This window comes from Balaenoptera physalus (genome assembly GCF_965194825.1).
Source record: "Balaenoptera physalus genome assembly, chromosome: 9".
In the NCBI taxonomy this organism is placed as follows: Eukaryota; Metazoa; Chordata; class Mammalia; order Artiodactyla; family Balaenopteridae; genus Balaenoptera; species Balaenoptera physalus.
In genome coordinates this window covers 68,191,063-68,210,935 of record NC_138888.1, presented here as the reverse complement: position 1 = coordinate 68,210,935, position 19,873 = coordinate 68,191,063, and the positions used below count along the sequence as shown (strand labels likewise).

Below are 19,873 nucleotides of genomic sequence, written 5' to 3'. Positions count from 1 at the left end.
TATTTTAATGTAAGGTTTTTTTGTTTGTTTGTTCTAGACAGTGCTACCAAATCATCTGTACCATCCAGAAATTGTTTGGATTTATATGAAGAAATCCTGACTGAAGAAGGAACTGCAAAGGAGGCAACATATAATGATGTATGGATTACCAGACTTTTGAAGGGCAGTTACTTTGCTCTTTTGTGGCTCCTGAAATGCAGACATCAGCTTACTATTGAATAGACATTCTGTGTTTGGGAAGCAGCTCTTAGACTAAAAGAATAAAGTCAGTTTCTGCCTTCAGATCTGCTTTTTAAAACAATGTTTTCTGGATGCTTGCCTAAATTTAGTTATAATTTTGCTTGATTGAATTTAAGTGTCTGACTATATAAAATCTCAACAGGCAATCAGTGTGATAAAATATTTTATTTTTTCATGATTTATACAAAGTTATAATTTGTCCCAAGACTTCATGCAAACAAATTTCTTTCTACCTTATTTGAATTTTAAACTTTGGAGATTGAATGTGAAACTAAAGAAAATACATTATTGGTAGGCCCAACTTTAAAAACCAGTAATCTAACTAAATATCTGTTAGTAGAAATAGACCTCATATACCCTTATTTGTGGGTTGATTTGCAAAGTTTTAAATATTTTGAAATGTCATTTAAGCTAAGAAAATAATTTAGAATGATGCTTGATCTTTTTATATCTTACAGTTGCAGGTAGAATATGGAAAATGTCAGCTGCAAATGAAAGAGCTGATGAAAAAGTTTAAGGAAATACAGACACAGGTAGAATTATAATGAATATTTTATTTTTGCCTTGTTAGCTTTTTTTAAATAAATTTATTTAATTAATTAATTAATTTATTTTTGGCTGTGTTGGGTCTTCGTTGCTGCACGGGCTGTCTCTAGTTGCAACGAGCAGGGGCTACACTTCGTTGCGGTGCGCGGGCTTCTCATTGCGGTGGCTTCTCTTGTTGCGGAGCACGGGCTCTAGGCGTGCAGGCTCAGTAGTTGTGGCTTGTGGGCTCTAGAGCGCAGGCTCAGTAGTTGTGGCGCACGGGCTTAGTTGCTCTGTGGCATGTGGGATCTTCCCAGACCAGGGCTCAAACCCGTGTTCCCTGCATTCGCAGGTGGATTCTTAACCACTGTGCCACCAGGGAAGTCCCCGCCTTATCAGCTTTTTAAACCAAAATTTAATAAAATTTTTTGTTAAAATTAAAATGCTAAAGTGTTGGCAGGTTGTAAGGAAACTGTTTAAAAAATATTAAATGAAAGAGCAAATCTGGCAAAACATGCATTATTTCCAGTATCAATGAAACTGATAAAGGAAAACTGCTTGATTTGTTAAATGATACTGACAAATGATCTGCTAGACTAATTAACAGTTAAATAATAGAGAATTCTTAGAGATTGTATCAGGTGGTTTAAAAGAGAATGGTTTGAGGAGTGAAGCTTTAGAATGGCTGTTGGGGAAAAATGGTGATGCCTTAACAATTTTTGCCAGAGAGACATTTTTTGTGATCATGCTGCAAAGTCAGGAATGTCCTGTCTTGTTCTGATTTTTATTTTTTGGTAAAGTTGTTTCTCTTCCTTCACCCTCTCTCCCAAAGAGCCAGTCAATCCTCAATTCATTCTTTGTTCACCTGAGAATTAGTACATTGTTGCAAGTTAAACCTCCTGTTGTTAAATATAATAAAAATTTTATCATCTTCAAAATAATGACCCATTTTCAAAATAATGACTCTTTTTCTTGTTATTTATTGGTTTTTCATTTTTTTTTTATTTTTTTTTTGTTTTTTTTTGGTTATTTTGGTTTTTCACTTTGATCCCTCTTTTAAGTAGTTTCACTTTAAATAGCTTTTCTTTGGTGCCAGTTTTCTTCTTTGAATCTCAGCTTCCCCATTTGTATAGTGAGCATCACTGTACTCCTCCGAAGACTATCTTGAGAATTGCATAAGATAAAATATGTGATGCGTGGCATGTAGTTAGCATTCAGTAATCAATAACTGTTATAAATAGTTTAATAATTCTGTCGATATATACTTTATTAAATGTATTTTATGATGTTTAGAATTTCAGCTTAAAAAATGAAAACCAATCTCTTAAGAAAAACATCTCAGCACTTATCAAAACTGCCAGAGTGGAAATAAACCGCAAAGATGAAGAAATAAATAATCTTCACCAAAGGTATGATTGAGGGATATGGATCTGTTTGTAAATTACATGAGTATTGATAGGTGGAATATTTTTAACTTTGGAAAGCTAATGAAAATCATGCATTTTATTAAATATTTAAGGTTTTACTGAAAGTAAGTGACTAATATTCTAATGGTATATTATCGTAATGATATCTATATGATTATTAATAGAAGATTGCCACATACCTCTCTGAATATATTCAGTTTTGTAATACACTGGGATCTTGCTCTGATATCCTTTGGTCCTGAGAAGATGGTGGTGTATGTCATGGGTTCTTCTAGGTGCCCATCAAATTACTAAAATATCAGGAGGATGTCTGTGTCATATACTGTTAACAGACAACCCTTAAAAATCTGTCAATTATATATTCTTTTTTAAAATATATATATATATATATTCTAAAAAAACATTTACTTATTTATTTATTTTGGCTGCACCGGCTCTTAGTTGCGGCACATGGGATCTTTTTAGTTGCGGCATGCGGACTTCTTAGTTGTGGCATGTGGGCTTCTTAGTTGAGGCATGTGGACTTTTAGTTGTGGCATGCATGTGGGATCTAGTTCCCCGACCAGGGATCGAACCTGGGCTCCCTGCATTGGGAGGGTGGAGTCTTACCCACTGGGCCACCAGTGAAGTCCCTCAATTATATGTTCTTTTCCCTCTTAAATGGATTTTCTACTTAATTTCTCTCTCTCCCTCTTTTGGTTAGGGGCAGTATTTGGCTCCAGAGAATTTCATATCTCTCCTCCCCTTGATAGTCAAACCTCCAAAACAGTTATCTAAACGTGCTGTCTCCATTTCCCCACTTCCCATTTCTACACACTCTTGAACCCATTCTACTCTGATCTCTTCCTCCAAAACAGCTGTGACTACCACTAAATTCATCAAATAGTTTGACTTCTCATTTTAACTTGTCTTTATACACTATTTGACATAGTTGACCCTCTTTTCTTGAAATAGTTTCTCCCTTGGGGTTTCATGATTCTTAGTTTTCTTCCTAACTTGAGATTTATTTTTCTGTACTTGGCTAAGTTGGAATTCCTTAAAGCTCAAAACTATGTCCTTTCCTTTCTCTATCAGTATTTTCTTATGATGTAATCTTTTTTTTTTTTTTTTTAAATTTTATTTATTTATTTATTTTTATTTATTTATGGCTGTGTTGAGTCTTCGTTTCTGTGCGAGGGCTCTCTCCAATTGCGGCAAGCGGGGGCCACTCCTCATCGCGGTGCGCGGGCCTCTCACCATCGCGGCCCCTCCCGTTGCGGAGCACAGGCTCCAGACGCGCAGGCTCAGCGATTGTGGCTCACGGGCCCAGCTGCTCCGCGGCATGTGGGATCCTCCCAGACCAGGGCTCGAACCCGCGTCCCCTGCATTGGCAGGCGGACTCTCAACCACTGCACCACCAGGGAAGCCCCTTATGATGTAATCTTACTTGTACTAGTCAGTTCCATTTATATGTAGATACTACTTCACATCTGTACAAAATTTTCAAAATTACCTCATCCACAACAGAATTTAAGATTGAACCCCTTCCATTGTTCCTAGCTCAGTGGATTCCCCATCATTTATTCAGCTGTGCAAGCTAGAGTGACTGAGGGGTGGAATGACCATTTAATTTATTGCCCAAACCAGGGTACTTTTGAGAGTAGAAGGAGGGGCTATTAATAATTACACTGACATTGCTTGGCAAACTGGAACATATAGTCACCCTGCATAGGAGTCATCATTGACACTTAGCTCTTGGTCATCCTTCAGATCCAAATTCATTACCATGTCCTTTTGACTTATGTCTTTATGATCTCTCAGGTTGTTCATTTCTCTTCCATTTCTGCTGTTGTTGCTGCCCATCAGCTCTCATCTGAACTGGCAGTAGTCTTTGTGCTCAAAACTCTGCATCCGCTCTTGCTCTTTCCAGCCTGTGATTACTCACTTCTCGATATTAAAGCCACGGGATGCTTTGTAAAGCACAACTCTGGACATCTGTCACAGAACCACCCCATCCCACCCCTTTTCTTTCTTTCTTTTTTTTTAAATGATATATTTATTTATTTATTTTTGGCTGCGCCAAGCAGCTTGCAGGATCTTAGTTCCCCCACCAGGGTTTGAACCCAGACCCCAGGAATGAAATGAGAAGCTGGGGAAAGCTTCTCATCCTAACCACTGGACCGTCAGGGAATTCCCCCACCCCTTTTCTTGATTAAAACACATCAGTGGCTTCTCATCATTCTTAGGATAAAAGATCATAAATCTTAACTTGGTCCACAGAGCTCTTCACAATATGGTCCCAAACTACTTTTCAGGCCTTGTTTTCAGTGTTTGCCTTTGCCTAGGTATCGTAGCTCTAGTGTATCTCCTGCATTCTTTCAGTTTGTTGGGTGTACCATGAGCTCTGAGTTGCATGAACTGTTTCCACTCCCTGAAATGCTCCTCTCCTCCACCTGCTAAATACCTACTCATCTTCAGGTCTCGGCATAAGCATCGTTTTCATGCGGGACATTTGTCTGTTCTCACTGACTAGGTCGAATCTCTTTTTTGTAGCTTCATTTACACTTGCAGTTTAAAAAATCATGAATGGGATCACTTAGTGTTCTCCTCTTCCACTAAACTGTAAACTTCATGGGAGCAGGAACCATGTCTTCATGTCCTCACCATTTATTGAGTATCTACCATGTGCAATAAATGTTTAAAGAGTGAAAGAAGATAATCCTATGTGTGGACCATATGATATTATAAAGCATTTTAGGCCTTTTGAAAATAAAGATGGTTGTGTATGTTTACTAATCTAAATCCCACAAGGTGCAACAAGTATAAGATTGATTCCTGAAGTGTTGGGGAAATTTTATATATATTTGAATCTTTTAGGGGAGGGGTATAATGTTTGAATAGAGTGAAAATTCAGAGAAACTGGGTGAATAAATGATGTGTTATTTCATTAGATTGTTATACGTGGTAATATTGATACATTATCTAATAAATATTCTGTCAAATATTTGCACTTTTTCTTTGTGAGCTTCAGCTAGTACTCTAATGGTAAATGTTTATCATTTTGCTGAAAGTTCATTTTTAATAGAAAGAATGGAAATATTGATATAAGATAAAAATTTTAAAGTGTAAATTCTGGAAAGTTTTTAATGCAGAGGTTTATTTTAAAATAAAACTTTTGGGACTTCCCTGGCGGTCCAGTGGTTAAGACTCCACGCTTCCACTGCAGGGGCACGGGTTCCATCCCTGGTCGGGGAACTAGGATCCTGCATGTTACATGGCGCGGCCAAATAACAATAATAACAACAACACAAAATAAAACAAAACTTTTGATAGTATTTTATTTAGTGTGGAGTTACGTTAAATGTGTATTACGAGCTCTGTGGGCTAGAACTATCTTTTAGGACCTTACATTTTAATAAGTATGACGTATGTTACACGTGTATGTGCTTTGTTGAATGTGAGTCCTTTGTTGGATAAATTTATTGCAGACATCTTCTCCCATTCTGTGACTTGTCTGTCACTCTCTTTATTGTGTCTTGTGAGGAATAAAAGTTCTAAATTTTAGTGAAATTCAGTCAGTTTTTTATTTTTATGGTTAATGCTTTTGTGTTCACATTTTCCCAGTTGTCTCAAAGGTGTCTCCTCATGTTTATTTTTTTGAGTTTATTAGTTTACTAGGACTGCCATAACAGAGTACCACAAACTGGGTGGCCTAAATAACAGAAATTTGTTGTCTCACAGTTATGGAGGCCAGAAGTCCTAGATCAAGGTGTCAGTATGATTGATGCCTTCTGCGGGCTATGTGATGGGTCTGCTCCAGGCCTCTCCTTGGCTTGTAGATGGTCGCCTTCTTCTGTGTCTTTCATAAAGTCTTTCCTCTATACATATCTCTGTCCAAATTTCCCTTTTTTATAAGGACACTAGTCATATTGGATAAGGGTCCACCCTAATGAACTCACTTTAACTTGATTATCTCCAAAGACCCTGTCTCCAAATAAGGTCACTAGTTTGAGGTACTGGGGATTAAATTTTGAGGAGATGCAGTTCAGCCCGTAACAAGATCCACATAAGGTCTACACATTGCCTTAAGTTGTATGTCTCCTGTGTCCTCTTGTTTTATAAAAATCTTCCCTTATTCCTGAGACTTTTAAGTTTTGATGTTCTCTACACACTTAGTACTGATTAGGCATAGATTTATGGAAATTCAGGGAAGTTATAGAAGTTCAGGAAGATGGCTATATTATTACAAAAAGCTAAAATGAGCTATTTACATTTTATTTTTAGGAAAACTGCCAGTTTTCTGAAAACCTTAGGAGTTATTTTAAACAATAAATACATAGCATTCCTCTAGGAAAGAATCACAATTCTATATTCCTTTTTCTTTTTGCACAGTATGTAACAATTTAAGATGGCTATTGACGCTTTGGGTTTTACTGTGGGGTTGTATGTGAAACAGAAAACTAGGATAGGGAGCTACATAGAGTCGTATTTTGATCGTCTCTGTTCTCCAGCAAGGTTTCATTTTCCCTTATGTTTCAGTTGGGCTAGAGTGAAGGCAAGAAAATAATGTCACTTGTTCTAAAAGAAGTGAATTTGTGGTTAGTTTGAGAGTTGTGCACCTGTAGTGAAGGAAATCTGAAAGACATTGGCAAGTGCTGGGCTAGAACTGAGAGGTCCTCCAGGCTTTGTTTGAGCAAAGCAAATGAAAGAGAGTTCCTTTTTTTAAAAACTGGCTCATTTAGTTGGAAGCTGGTAAATTCTTACTACTCATGCTTTTATACAAAGTAAAATTAGTTTTGCCAGTATGTGGGCCCCCCAGTTTTAAAGTGTATCACATGTGATTAAACCTTGGATTATTAAAAAGGAATTAACTTTGTTTTTTTGGTGTTAATTTCTATTTCTCAATAGATTGTCTGAGTTTCCACATCTTCGAAATACTCATAAAACTTCAAGGATACCAGATATAGTTAAAACAAAAGGTCTTAAATCCAGATCTCTCCATTTGGATGATTGTTCAAAGACTGATCACAGAGTGAAAAGTGATGTTTCTAAAGATGTACATTATAGCACTTCACTGCCATACCTCGAAAAGGAAGGAAAGTCACATTTTGAAAAAAAGGGCACTTCACATTTGCCTACACCTATTGAAAAACACTCCACCAATGGCATTTGGTCACGTTCCCATTATCAGGTTGGTGAGGGTAGTTCCAATGAGGATCACAGAAGAGGGAGGAAAGATAGTAGACATAACCAGTACTGCAGAGTGACTGACAGAATACGAAAAGACTTGAACACTAGCTGTGGTGATGGTGAACCGAGGAACATAGAGGCCAGTCAGAGGCTACAAGGACGTCCTGAGAAATATAGTAAAGGTGAACCAAAGGCTGAAAGCAAAAATTCAAAGTTTAAAAGTAACACAGATTTGGATTATAAAAATGAACACAGTAGCTCTTCTTGGGAGAAAGAAAGCTCTAGAGACAGGTCACACACTCGACTAGAATCTCAAAGTGACAAAAAACTCGAAAGACAAAGTGAAAGATCACAAAATATAAATAGAAAAGAACTTAAATCACAAGACAAAGAAGAAAGGAAAGTTGATCAAAAACCTAAATCAGTAGTAAAAGACCAGGATCATTGGAAAAGATCTGAACGAGCATTGCTTCCTTATTCCAAGAAGGAACTAGCGAAATCTTCTCATAATTCAAGTAAATACCATCCAGAAGAGAGAAGAGGCCGGGAAGATTGTAAAAGAGACAGGGCTGTAAGTAATCATAGTTTTCAAGAAGGAAGATGTCCGTCCTCTCTTTCAACCAATAGAACTCACAAACACGTTGACTCCAAGGAAGTTGATGCTGTGCACCAATGGGAAAATGCACCTTTAAGGGTAGAAAGGCATAGAACTGAAGATAAGCGGAAAAGAGAACAAGAGGGCAAAGAAGAAAATAGGCATATGAGAAATGAAAAAAGGGTACCTGCAGAACATCTGCAGAAGACAAACAAAGAGACTAAGAAAACCGCTACAGATTTAAAGAGACAGAATGAGCCAAAAAACGGTAACGGTGAAGTCTCTAATAATGATGTTTCTGAAGGAGTGGATAATAAAGAGCCAGCAGTTAAAGCTGAGAATGGTTCAAATGAAACACAAAACAAAGACTTAAAGTTAAGCTTTATGGAAAAATTGAACTTAACTCTTTCTCCTGCTAAAAAGCAGCCTGTTTCTCAGGAAAATCAGCATAAAATAACCGATACTCCCAAATCTAGTGACATATGTGACTTGGAGTCCTTGGTGCAGGCTAAAACTGTGACATGTATTCCCTCTGTCAGTGAACATACCACAGAGGAAACCAAATCAGAGTTATTGGAACCAAAGGATGCTCTTACAGCAGCATCTAAACCCAGGACCAGTGTTTCAGAAAGGAAAATAGAAGAAGAAAATAGTTTGTTCATTAAATCTGTTGCGAATACTGTGCCTTGTGAAATGCCCATTTGTGGCACAGAGATTTCCTTCTCAGCATCTGTGGAAATGCAACAAACAGAATCCTTGTTTCCATCATCAACAGAAATGGAACAGACCATTAATGGTGCCAGGGCAGCAGTTCCTGTGGTAATGGACACAGTACAAACAAATGTTTCTCAAAACTTTGGTTTGGAATTGGATACCAAAAGAAACGATGACTTAAATTCTTGTAGTATTTCCGAAGATACAGAAATGAAGGAGGCTTTTTCAACCAAAGTGACCAAATCCAATGAAAGCATTTTGCAGCCTTCAATTGAAGAAGCTGGCATTTTGCCAACAGTCCTTTCAGAAGATGGTAAACCAAACCTTGAGCCTTCTCTTGTAGATGCACCACTGGTTGAGAGTAAGTCTTGTCACTTGGAGCCTTGCTTACCTAAAGAGACTCCAGAATCTTCACTTCAGCAGACTGAGTTAACGGACCACAGAATGGAAACTGGTGAAGCAAACTCAGTATATCATGATGATGAGAACTCAGTTCTGAGCATTGACCTTAATCAGCTGAGACCTATTCCAGAAGCCATCAGTCCTCTGAATAGTCCCGTGAGACCTGTAGCAAAAGTTCTTAGACTGGAAAGCTCATCTCGAGTTCCATTATATAATAACAGTCATAAAGGTAATAGTTTATATTATCTCCTATAACTTATATTTTTGTGAGAGTGTAGAATATGTCAGCAAGATGAATCAGTGCTTTTAATTTATTTATTGATATTTATTTTTAAAATTTTTATTGGCGTATAGTTGATTTACAATGTTGTGTTAGTTTTAGGTGTGCAGCAAAGTGAATCAGTTATACACATACATATATCCATTCTTTTTTTTTTTTTTAGATTCTTTTCCTGTATAGGCCATTACAGAGTATTGAGTAGAGTTCCCTGTGCTGTACAGCAGGTTCTTATTAGTTATCTATTTTATATATAGTAGTGTGCATATGTCAGTCCTAGCCTTCCAATTTATTCCTCCCTGCCCTTATCCCCTGGTAACCATAAGTTTGTTTTCTACATCTGTGACTCTACTTTTCTACTGTAAATAAATTCATTTGTACCCTTTTTTTTATATTCCACATATAAGTGGTATCATATGATATTTGTCTTTCTGTGTCTGACTTAACTTCACTCGGAATGACAATCTCTAGGTCCACCCATGTTGCTGCAAATGGCATTATTTTGTTAGTGCTTTTTATTTGATAACTTAATTATTATTCAGACCTTTGTTGTTACCTAGAAATGTACATTGAGCCTTTAGTCTAGATTTAGGTAATTCTTATTTATACAACAAAAGGGAATGGTAGAACAGATTGTTTCAAATACTCCTTGCTTGCTTTCAGGTATATTTTTGTTTTCCAAAAGCCATCATCAAATGGCATAGAGTAGGTGATGCTGCTAACATCAAGTAAAGAAACCTGAACAGCTGGTTGCTGGTTATCCAAATGACCAAACTCTATACTATCACTATTGTCAGGCACTTTCTGAGACCAGTAAAGACCAATGACATGAGTAAGTGTTAGAGTAATATAGTGTAAATAGTGTAAAAGCTATTAAAATAATAAATTGCCTCAACATTTAATTTTTTGTTATATTTAGTATGGAAATGTTAAATGACAAAGACTCAGTAGTCATGTGACTATAATATGCTTTTTTTTCTTCCACAGATGTGTTTCCACCAAATTCAGCTCATTCTACCTCCAAGAGTCAGTCTGATCTCAATAAGGAAAATCAAAAGCCAATTTGCAAATCTGACAAATTTACAGAAGCAGACTCCCACAAGAATTCATCTTTAGATGAATTAGAAGAAGGAGAAATTATAAGCGACAGTGAAAAATCTGAACCACAAAAACGTTTTGACAAAAGTACCAACCCAAGAGCTTCTGCTGAAGTGCAGAACACAAAGACTAGCCCAGGAAGTAGGAAAAGCACTGTGCATTTGGATAAAGACAATAGGAAGATATCTTCTATAAAAATCCATCAGACCAAAAGCAAATGGAATAAAAGACGAACTGAATCTAGCAGATCTTCAAAAACAGAGAAGAAAGATAGGTCAGTGAGCACTTCCAGCCTGGAAAAAATAGTTCCGATTATTGCTGCACCCTCTTCTGTCCGAGAGGTTGTGCACATGTTACGAATGATAAGAAAACATGTAAGGAAAAATTATATGAAATTCAAGGTAAAATTTTCATTAATACAGTTTCATAGAATTATTGAGTCAGCAATTTTGAGTTTTACATCACTAATTAAACACCTTGACTTATCCAAAATCTCTAAGTCAGTGACTACTTTACAGAAGAATCTCTGTGATGTTATAGAATCCAAACTTAAGCAAGTTAAAAAGAATGGCATTGTGGATCGTTTATTTGAACAGCAGCTACCAGATATGAAAAAAAAATTGTGGAAATTTGTAGATGAACAACTTGATTATTTGTTTACAAAGCTTAAGAAAATCTTAGTAAAGTTTTGTGACTCCGTAAACATTGGCAGTGACAGCGACGAAGGAAAACTTGAAAAGATAAATAAAAAGAAAGCACAATATTCAAATTGTCAGAAGGGGAATGTAGGCAGCTCCAGCAAAGAAATGTTGAAGGAGAAATCCCCCAAATCAGAAGATTCTGGTTACTCTAAGTCTTTAGTAGGTTGTAAAAAATCTGAGGAAAAACATCAAGAGCAAAATAATTCCAGTATTAACACAGTAAAGCACAACATTAAAAAAAGTACTAACACTTGCTTTGATAATATTAAGAACCCTCAATTTGAAGAGCCTTCCTTGGAACCAAACTGCCCGAGCACCCCAAAGGCAGGAAAAATGGAAGGCAGCACCATAGAGGATGCACCGGCATCCCAGCACGCTGCTTTGAAGCCAGAACGCAGTTTTGAGATTCTTACTGAGCAGCAAGCGTCTAGCCTTACTTTTAATTTAGTGAGTGATGCACAGATGGGAGAAATATTTAAAAGTTTGTTGCAAGGTTCTGATCTTTTGGACAACAGTGTTAACTGTAACGAAAAAAGTGAGTGGGAGTTAAAGATACAAGGGAAACAGATGGTAGAGAGTCTTAAATGTGAATCTCTACCAGCTTGTACAACGGAAGAGCTCGTTTCAGGGGTGGTTTCTCCCTGTCCTAAGGTGATTAGTGATGATAATTGGTCATTATTGTCATCTGAGAAAGGTCCGTCTCTGTCTTCAGGGCTTTCATTGCCAGTTCATCCTGATGTGTTGGATGAAAATTGTATGTTTGAAGTGTCCACTAACATAGCTTTGAGTAAAGATAATGTATGTAGTTCAGAAAAGAGCAAGCCCTGTGTTTCCTCCGTACTTGCTGAAGATCTAGCAGTCTCTTTAACAGTACCATCACCTCTGAAGTCAGATGGTCATCTCAGTTTCTTAAAGTCAGATGCTTCGTCTAATTCAACGCCCAAAGAAGTTATTAGTGCCCATTTTAGTGAAGATGCCTTACTTGAGGAAGAGGATGCATCTGAACAGGACATTCATTTAGCCCTGGAGTCTGATAATTCAAGCAGTAAATCAAGTTGTTCTTCATCATGGACAAGCCGGTCTGTTGCTCCAGGCTTTCAGTACCACCCTAATCTACCCATGCACGCTGTCATAATGGAAAAGTCCAACGATCATTTCATTGTGAAAATACGCCGTGCGGCACCATCTACCTCCCCTAGTCATAAACAGAATATGGTAGCTGATGAATCTTTGCCAAGAGTGGAAAAGGAAGCTGATGAAGCAGTGGAGAAAGAATATATTTCATGTCAGTACAGAGTTTTTAAATCTGTGGAGGAACTGAAAATTTCCAGTAAAAATGTTGATAGCAGTAAATCAGTTCATGAAGAACAGGACTGTATGATACAAACAGAGGTTCCCGATATATATGAATTTCTTAAAGATGCTTCAGGTAAAGTGGTTCATAGTACTGAAGTAGCTGAGGAATATTTCAAGTTGCATCAAGTATGGGAACCAAAAGTACCTGAAAGCGTTGAAGAATTGCCTCCAATGGAAGAAATTCCACATTCTGTTGAGGATCATCTTCGAAACACATATATAGACCTCACAAAAGATCCAGTCACCGAGACCAAAAAGTTGGGGGAATTCGTAGAAGTAGCAGTTTTAAATATTGAGCAGTTGGGATGTTCTGGAAGCAGTGTGGATCAAAACGCTCCAGTATTAGACAATATGCAGCCTGATACTGTAGATGCTTTTATTGATTTGACACAAGATGTTTCAAGTGACAGTAAAAATGAAGGTAACCGTCCTGCTTTAGCTGTTGAAGACTTGGGGTGTCAGGTGATATGTGTAGATGAAGATAACTCAAAGGAAGAAAAGGTGCAAGTGGCAAACAGGCCTTTGGAATGCGTTGTTGAGGAAGGCTGTATCGATTTAACCTCGGAATCTCCCAGTTCGGGTGAAGTGAAAAAGGTTGATTTAAAATCAGAGTTGGCATCAAATTCTGATAGTTCAGAGTTGCCTGGGGCTTTGGATAATGCGCACAAAAAGAGGAAAAATCTTCCTGATCTAAATCCTTCTTCTCAGAAAAAACAGAGAAAGGAAACACACTTAACCAGTAGGGAAAAGACCAAGAAAATTACCCAAGATTCTGGTGAGAATGGTGATGCTCACCGAAAGAAAGCCAGTAAGAAAAAGGCCCCTGTAGTGACTAAAGATCACTCGTCATTAAACGAAAGCCCAGGGACTAAGGATGCATCAGCAGCATCTGCCACTTCTCTTACAAGCCTTTCTGCAAAGAATGTTATTAAAAAGAAGGGAGAAATTATAGTTTCGTGGACAAGGTAAGAATCTAATGAGACTATTAAATCACCAGGAAATTTTGAGATACCAGAAATCTGTTCTGTCGTGTCATCATAGTTTTATCCCATCTTAAAATAGGGAAAGTGATGACTTACTTCAAAAGTGGCCAAAGTTGGTAGAAGTTAAATTCTAGGATACAACCCAGCTGTACTGTAGAACAGTCTAGAGCAGTGGCTCTTAACCAGCGATGTGTACTAGCACCGTGGACAGAACTTTTCATTATGTTTTTAACTTCACTTTTCAATGAAAAAGAAAAATTCTTTCATTTGTAAGGAGCCTGGTATACACACATTTTAGAAAGGAGGAATGACAGGTGGTGAATAGGACAAAAAGTGTGGGTGTTTGTAATTTGAGTTTTCCCCCGAAATTAGAAGCTTCAAAAACAGGTTGTACTTTTGACTTTTATGTGAGATTTTTAAGAAATGCAGATTTAAAGACCCCATTTCGGGTGTCAAGGTGACCACAGTTGGGAACCATTGAACCAGAAGTGCATGATCTCTAGACCGGCTAGAGTGCATAATGAGAGAGACTGAATTTTGTTGAAATTGGTGATCAGTTTTGTTTAAGACCTCAGTCCTCTATGCCTTCATTTCGGGCAACCTGCAGATGATAAAATCCCAGAGACTATAATAACACACATTGGTTCAGACCATGTAGAAAAAGCAGAGGTCTGGGGATTAGAAGATCTGGCTTCTGTGTTACTTTTTGGTTCTTCTCGCTTATCAAGTCTGTGATCACGTTTGGGCCCTAATTTTTAAAGTACTATACACACTACTGGTAGAATTTAAAAAAATCTTTTATTTTGTCATTAGAAACATACATTAGTATTTGTTTTAGAAAATTTGGGAAATATGTATGAACTCAGAGATTAAAATCATCCGTAATCTTATCTCTCAGAGATAACCATTGTCCATATTTTAGTGTATACACTTGTTCTTTTTTTATGGGTTTTAATAAAAGTGTCAACTCTTATTGGTAGATAGTAAGGCAATGGAATTTTTGTTACCTTTCTGTTCGAACCTACAAAAGCTAAATAACATTTTTCCCCCTTCAGAAATGATGACCGGGAAATTTTATTGGAGTGTCAGAAAAACGGGCCATCGTTGAAAACATTTTCTCATTTAGCTGCCAAGTTGAATAAAAATCCATATCAGGTAACTACCCCAGTTTTACATCTCTATTGTTTCACAGATGTTACTACTCTAAATATTTAGATTTGATTTTTAATGTGTTTAAAATATATAGCTATTTGTTAGCAAACTTCTTTAAAAGTATGGCTCTTTGGAGAACTCCCCGGTGTTCCAGTAGTTAGCACTCCATGCTTTCACTGCCGAGAGCATGGGTTCAATCCCTGGTTGGGGAACTAAGATCCCGCAAGCTGCGCGGTGCAGCCAAAAAAAAAAAAAAAAGACTGTTAAAAACTTAGTGATCGTGGAAGAAGTTTGAAACAATCCTAATTCTTTATTCTGTTGTTCTGCCATTTACTTATTTGATCTTGAGCAATTTTGTAATGATATTTGCTTGTTTAAGAAAGTTTGATATTGAAAAGTTAAACTAGCAATTACCTTTATTATGAAGATACTTTGTTTTTCTAACTATTACTTTACCTTTGTAATTAAGGGTAACTTTCTCTGTCTTTAGATGGTTTGTGAAAATATTCATCAAAGATAAAAAAAAATTATTGAAAAAAAAAAAATTATTGAGATGTTTATAATTAACCTTCATTTAAAATTTTTCAGGTCTCAGAAAGATTCCAGCAGCTAATGAAGCTCTTTGAAAAGTCAAAATGCAGGTAGTTAATGGTTACACTACAGGAGGCTAGTAAAGTAAATGTTTGACACTGTGCCTGTGCAGTTAATGGCCTGTTAGTCATTGAAGATGTGAGTGGTGGGTGAGAGACATCCAGTTGAGTTCCTGTTTCAGTCACAGGTTGGAGAATTGTTGCTCGTGCAGGCTTCTAAGGCATCTCATCCACAGGGACGTGGTCAGTGAAGCCTGCTGCAGTTCAGATCAGCATCTCTCCTCAGCCTTCTGAGTGTTGATGAGTCTAAAGTGGGGGGAAATCCATTTGATGATTGATAATAAATTTTTATCGATGAAGAAAAACAAAACATTCTTGAGGGAATTCCCTGGTGGCCCAGCGGTTAGGACTCTGTGTTTCCACTGCCAGGGGCCTGGGTTCTGTCCCTGGTTGGGGAACTAATATCTTGCGTGCCTCATGGCTCAGCCAAAAAAAGAAAAAAAAGGAAAGAAAACATTCTTGAATAGCAGTATATTTCATAGCCAGTGAAATCTGTGCAGTCATTGTAATTTAACATTTTTTACATTTTTAATTAGGAGTGCTAAAATGCTTTAAAATACAAAACATACATTTATAAACATGAAGTCCATTGTCATCTGAAGAGGTGACATGATTTACCATGTTACATTATTAATAATGTTCACAGACATGTTTCTTTTTTTTAAAATATTTTTTATTTATTTATTTTTATATTTATTTTTGGCTGTGTTGAGTCTTCGTTTCTGTGCGAGGGCTTTAGTTGCAGCAAGCGGGGGCCCCTGTTCATTGCGGTGCGCGGGCCTCTTCACTATCGCGGCCTCTGTTGTTGCAGAGCACAGGCTCCAGACGCGCAGGCTCAGTAGTTGTGGCTCACGGGCCCAGTTGCTCTGCAGCATGTGGGATCTTCCCAGACCAGGGCTCGAACCCGTGTCCCCTGCATTAGCAGGCAGATTCTCAACCACTGCGCCACCAGGGAAGCCCCAGACATGTTTCTTTAAGCCATTCTTATACGGGTTTATTAAGGCAATAATGTTTATCAGGTATTTCCTATAAGACCTGAGCCAATTGCTTAAATATTTTGGACTTTTATGTAAGGAAAATTGTAAAGATATTTAACATATCACTAGTTTTCAATTGATTTGTAGTCATAATTATTTGAATCCAGAACACCCAACTTTAAATAAAACTAACTCTGAAGAAGAACCATATTTGGACATTGATCTCATTGTGAAGGGTTCTGAATACTTTTGAGTTGTAAAAATCTGTTTCTAAACCCAGTGTAAATTACTGTCTTTAGATAATCTGTTAATTTCAGTATCCTCTCAAAGCAACTAGTTTGTTAATGAAATCTTCAAAAGATATTTAGTAGTGTACTCTGACATTAAAATTCTGTTTATATAATTCAGAATGTAAGATTGAATTATGAGGAATTTGAAGAGAAAGCTTATTCTAAAGAACCTTTAAAAAAATAGTTTGATGCAAAAATGGCCTGGTTTTTTTTCAGATTCACTATGCTGTAAATTTTTCACTACCTTTAGGAAATTAAACTGAGGTTTTTTTTGTTTTATTTGAATGTTATTTTAAAATATGACTTCCATTCTCTTGTTGAAGATAATGTTCCTTTCATGAACGAACTAACTTGTATCTGGAAATGACACTTATTAGTTTGAAATTTCCAAATTCCATTACAAATCTACAATCTTTTAATGGATTTGGTACTTGAGATTTTATTTGCTTGCATGATAGCACAAATAGTGGATTATTTCATTCCTAGCTTGTTTTTTTTTGAATTTTTGAATTTTATTTTATTTATTTATTTTTTATACAGCAGGTTCTTATTAGTTATCTATTTTATACATATTAGTGTATATATGTCAATCCCAATCCCTAGTTTGTTTCTTAACTGATTTTTTTTCCTTCAGGTACTATAGTCTCATTACATTCTTATCAAAATCAGAGTGTAATGATAAAGTTACCAAACTGAGTCTGTAAAAAGCTAGTTCCTTAACCACCAATATTTATTATCTAAGTAGAACTCATTTAAAAGAACAACACTTTGTGAGATGGTCATATCAGAAAAATAGAATCATAACTTTAGCATTTTCTTACATTACAGATAAGTTGCTGAATTCCTTGGAGTCTTAATTGATATTGCAAACTACACAGAAGCTTGGAATTCTTCATGTTTTTAATGGGGGAGGAGAGGGCAGTTTTATGACATTTGATTACCAGATAATAATCTGCATTTGTCATAACTTGCTGACTCTTAATCTCAAGCCAGCACGTTCACCTTGTTCCTGACATCAGTCTGATTTGCTTACCTGTTATTGGTCACGATATTTATTTTTAAACAGGTTAGAACTTGTTATTAAGATAAAAAGCAACGACAAAACAGTATTGAAACCTTAGTTTTGATATTTCAAAGAAATGACTTTCTTTTCTAGATTTTTAAAAATAGTTTTGTAGAATTTTAAGCTTAACCATTATTTAGTTTGTTTCATCCATTTTTATTTGCTTTTCTAATTGCCTGTCCTCATTTTGGTAAATTGTAAAATAATTTAAATAGTATATCTGTAAATATGTATAATTATAATGATGTAAAATACTTTGTGTGTGTGTGTGTGTGTGTATGTTTGGGTGTATACACACACATAAATGGCTGTACCTAGCCAAGGACTTTTTTATTTGTATAAAACTTTTTATATAAAGTTTGCTTTCTTTACCAGTAATGTATAAATAAAACCATGTAAAGTTCTGTTATATTTTGATTAGAATGTTTCTTTTAGCATGCTTAGATAATAATTGAAACAAAAAAAAGGTAAAACTCCCAGAGGACATGGGGGCTATTTTGAAGTGGTTCTTGGTTAGGGTGTGGCTGACTGAACGTGTGGCTGGCTGAATGTGTTGGAGCAGATTAATTGGAAGAAACCAGTTGCCTTTGCCTGCTTTCTCACAGCAGGTAGTGGTACAGTGAACTGTGCTGCAGGTGTCCTCACAGACAAAATCAGGGCAGCACAAAAACTCCTTTGGGGTGAAGATCTGGGAAAAACAGGTAAGGATTAACTAGCTATGCATTATTTATTCATCCCTCCCCCCCTTCAGACTGGTGGTACTGATGGGTTACAATCTAGGCTTTGGACTCTATGAAGTGACTTGAGGAAATTGCCATTTCTCCCACAGTGTCCAGCATCTGCAGGAGAAGCCCTGATCTGAAGGATTACTTGGTAGATAACAAACTAAAATAATGAACTGTGGTTTTTGTAGTGCTGGGGCTGCCTAGAGGGCTGGCCCTCAGCCCTTCCCCAGTGCATTCTATCACTCAGAACCCTTACCACCAGGTGAAAGTAAAGTAGCAACTAAGAGATACCACTGGTTTAAAAGAAAAAGAAAATAAACAGGATTACATGAGACCATAACAATCTGACAATCTAAGATAAAGCCAATAAACGTTAAAAGGAAAAAGAGAAGATTTTGTCAGTGTGGTACAAGAATCAGAACTAACCACGTAGAAATATTAAAAATATAATATTTAAAATAAATGTAATAAAAGGGAATGAAAATAGAGTGGATACAGCTGATGCATGAATTAGTTGAAAAGTTGGATTGAGAAACTCTTCTAGAAGGCAGCAAAAAAAGGATAAATAGAAAATAAATGCAGATGTAAGTGGGATGAAGGACAGAAGCAGATGTGCCAACATTTAAGTAACAAATGAGGTCAGAAGAAGAAAAAATTTGAAGACTGAGAGGGCCATAGAGTGCCAAACAAGAAAGAAGAAAGTACCCACATCTAGACACATACTGAAATTAGGAGTATCAAAGATGACAAGAAAAATCTAAAGGCTTTTAGACAGTCAATCCTTGTATAAAGGAACAAGAATCATATTGACCTTACTCTTCAGAAGAGCAATGCTGGCTGTGAGGAAACAGTATTTTTAAGGTACTGGACCTAAAATTTTATATCCATTTAAATTGTTATTCAAATGTGAGGGTTTAATAAAAAACATTAATATTCATCACTCAAAGATCCACACTGTAAACATCTTTGGAGAGAATACTCAACAAAAAACAAGTGCAGGAAATATTTCAAGAACTAGGGGTGAGTGAGCAGATACCTTGGTAAAGTGTGTACAGGCTGACCTCAGCGATACTGCAGGTTTGGTTCCAGACCCCTGCAATAAGGCAAATATTGCAGTAAAGCAAGTCACGAAGTTTTTGGTTTCCGCTTCTGCCCATAGGAATTTATATCACCAGGTGTGAACAAGGTGGCATGGTGAATACGGGCACCATTGACTAGCCTAAAGGCAGTGGCTAGTGAAGCTCTCACCCTGTGTGCATCTTCCTCTATCCTGAGACATTTATTCTCTCTAGGCTTTCTGTTCCCTTCTGTTTCTCTGCGTGTGTTTTGGGCCTCTTAGTGACTCCATAGATTGAGCATAACTTTCGGTGAGAGTAAAAGTAGGAACTTAAAATTGTCTGTGGAAGTGGTTCTCAGCCTTTAGTGTGCTGATTTTTGCTCAGCCTTTGGGCCGGTTGGAATGAGGCAGTGGGTGTCTTTCCCACAGCTGTTCAGTACTAATATTACTTACCTCATCAATAATTTCCAAT

The 19,873-nt window shown here is 36.8% G+C and overlaps 2 protein-coding genes across 5 annotated transcripts in view; both read left to right on the top strand.

The window, feature by feature from the left end:
- The window catches only part of CASP8AP2 (caspase 8 associated protein 2), a 44,969-nt gene that overhangs the window by 23,962 nt on the left and 1,134 nt on the right, over positions 1–19,873 (top strand). The window contains exons 4-11 of one of the 4 annotated variants that reach the window (XM_082475086.1): positions 38–138; positions 699–773; positions 2,059–2,174; positions 7,080–9,301; positions 10,337–13,469; positions 14,543–14,642; positions 15,228–15,280; positions 17,385–18,028. In XM_082475086.1, coding sequence (XP_082331212.1) covers positions 38–138; positions 699–773; positions 2,059–2,174; positions 7,080–9,301; positions 10,337–13,469; positions 14,543–14,642; positions 15,228–15,280; positions 17,385–17,388 — 5,804 coding nt within the window. In that variant the 3' untranslated portion in view covers positions 17,389–18,028. Of the gene's footprint in view, positions 1–37; positions 139–698; positions 774–2,058; positions 2,175–7,079; positions 9,302–10,336; positions 13,470–14,542; positions 14,940–15,227; positions 18,029–19,873 lie in introns of those variants that run through there. The other 3 variants (XM_082475087.1, XM_082475084.1, XM_082475085.1) reach the window with 3 other exon arrangements.
- Positions 14,552–19,873, top strand: part of GJA10 (gap junction protein alpha 10) — a 58,537-nt gene continuing 53,215 nt past the window's right edge. Inside the window, exon 1 of the mRNA XM_082475270.1 lies at positions 14,552–14,642. The gene's annotated coding sequence lies outside the window, so the exon portion shown is untranslated. The remainder of the gene's footprint in view (positions 14,643–19,873) is intronic.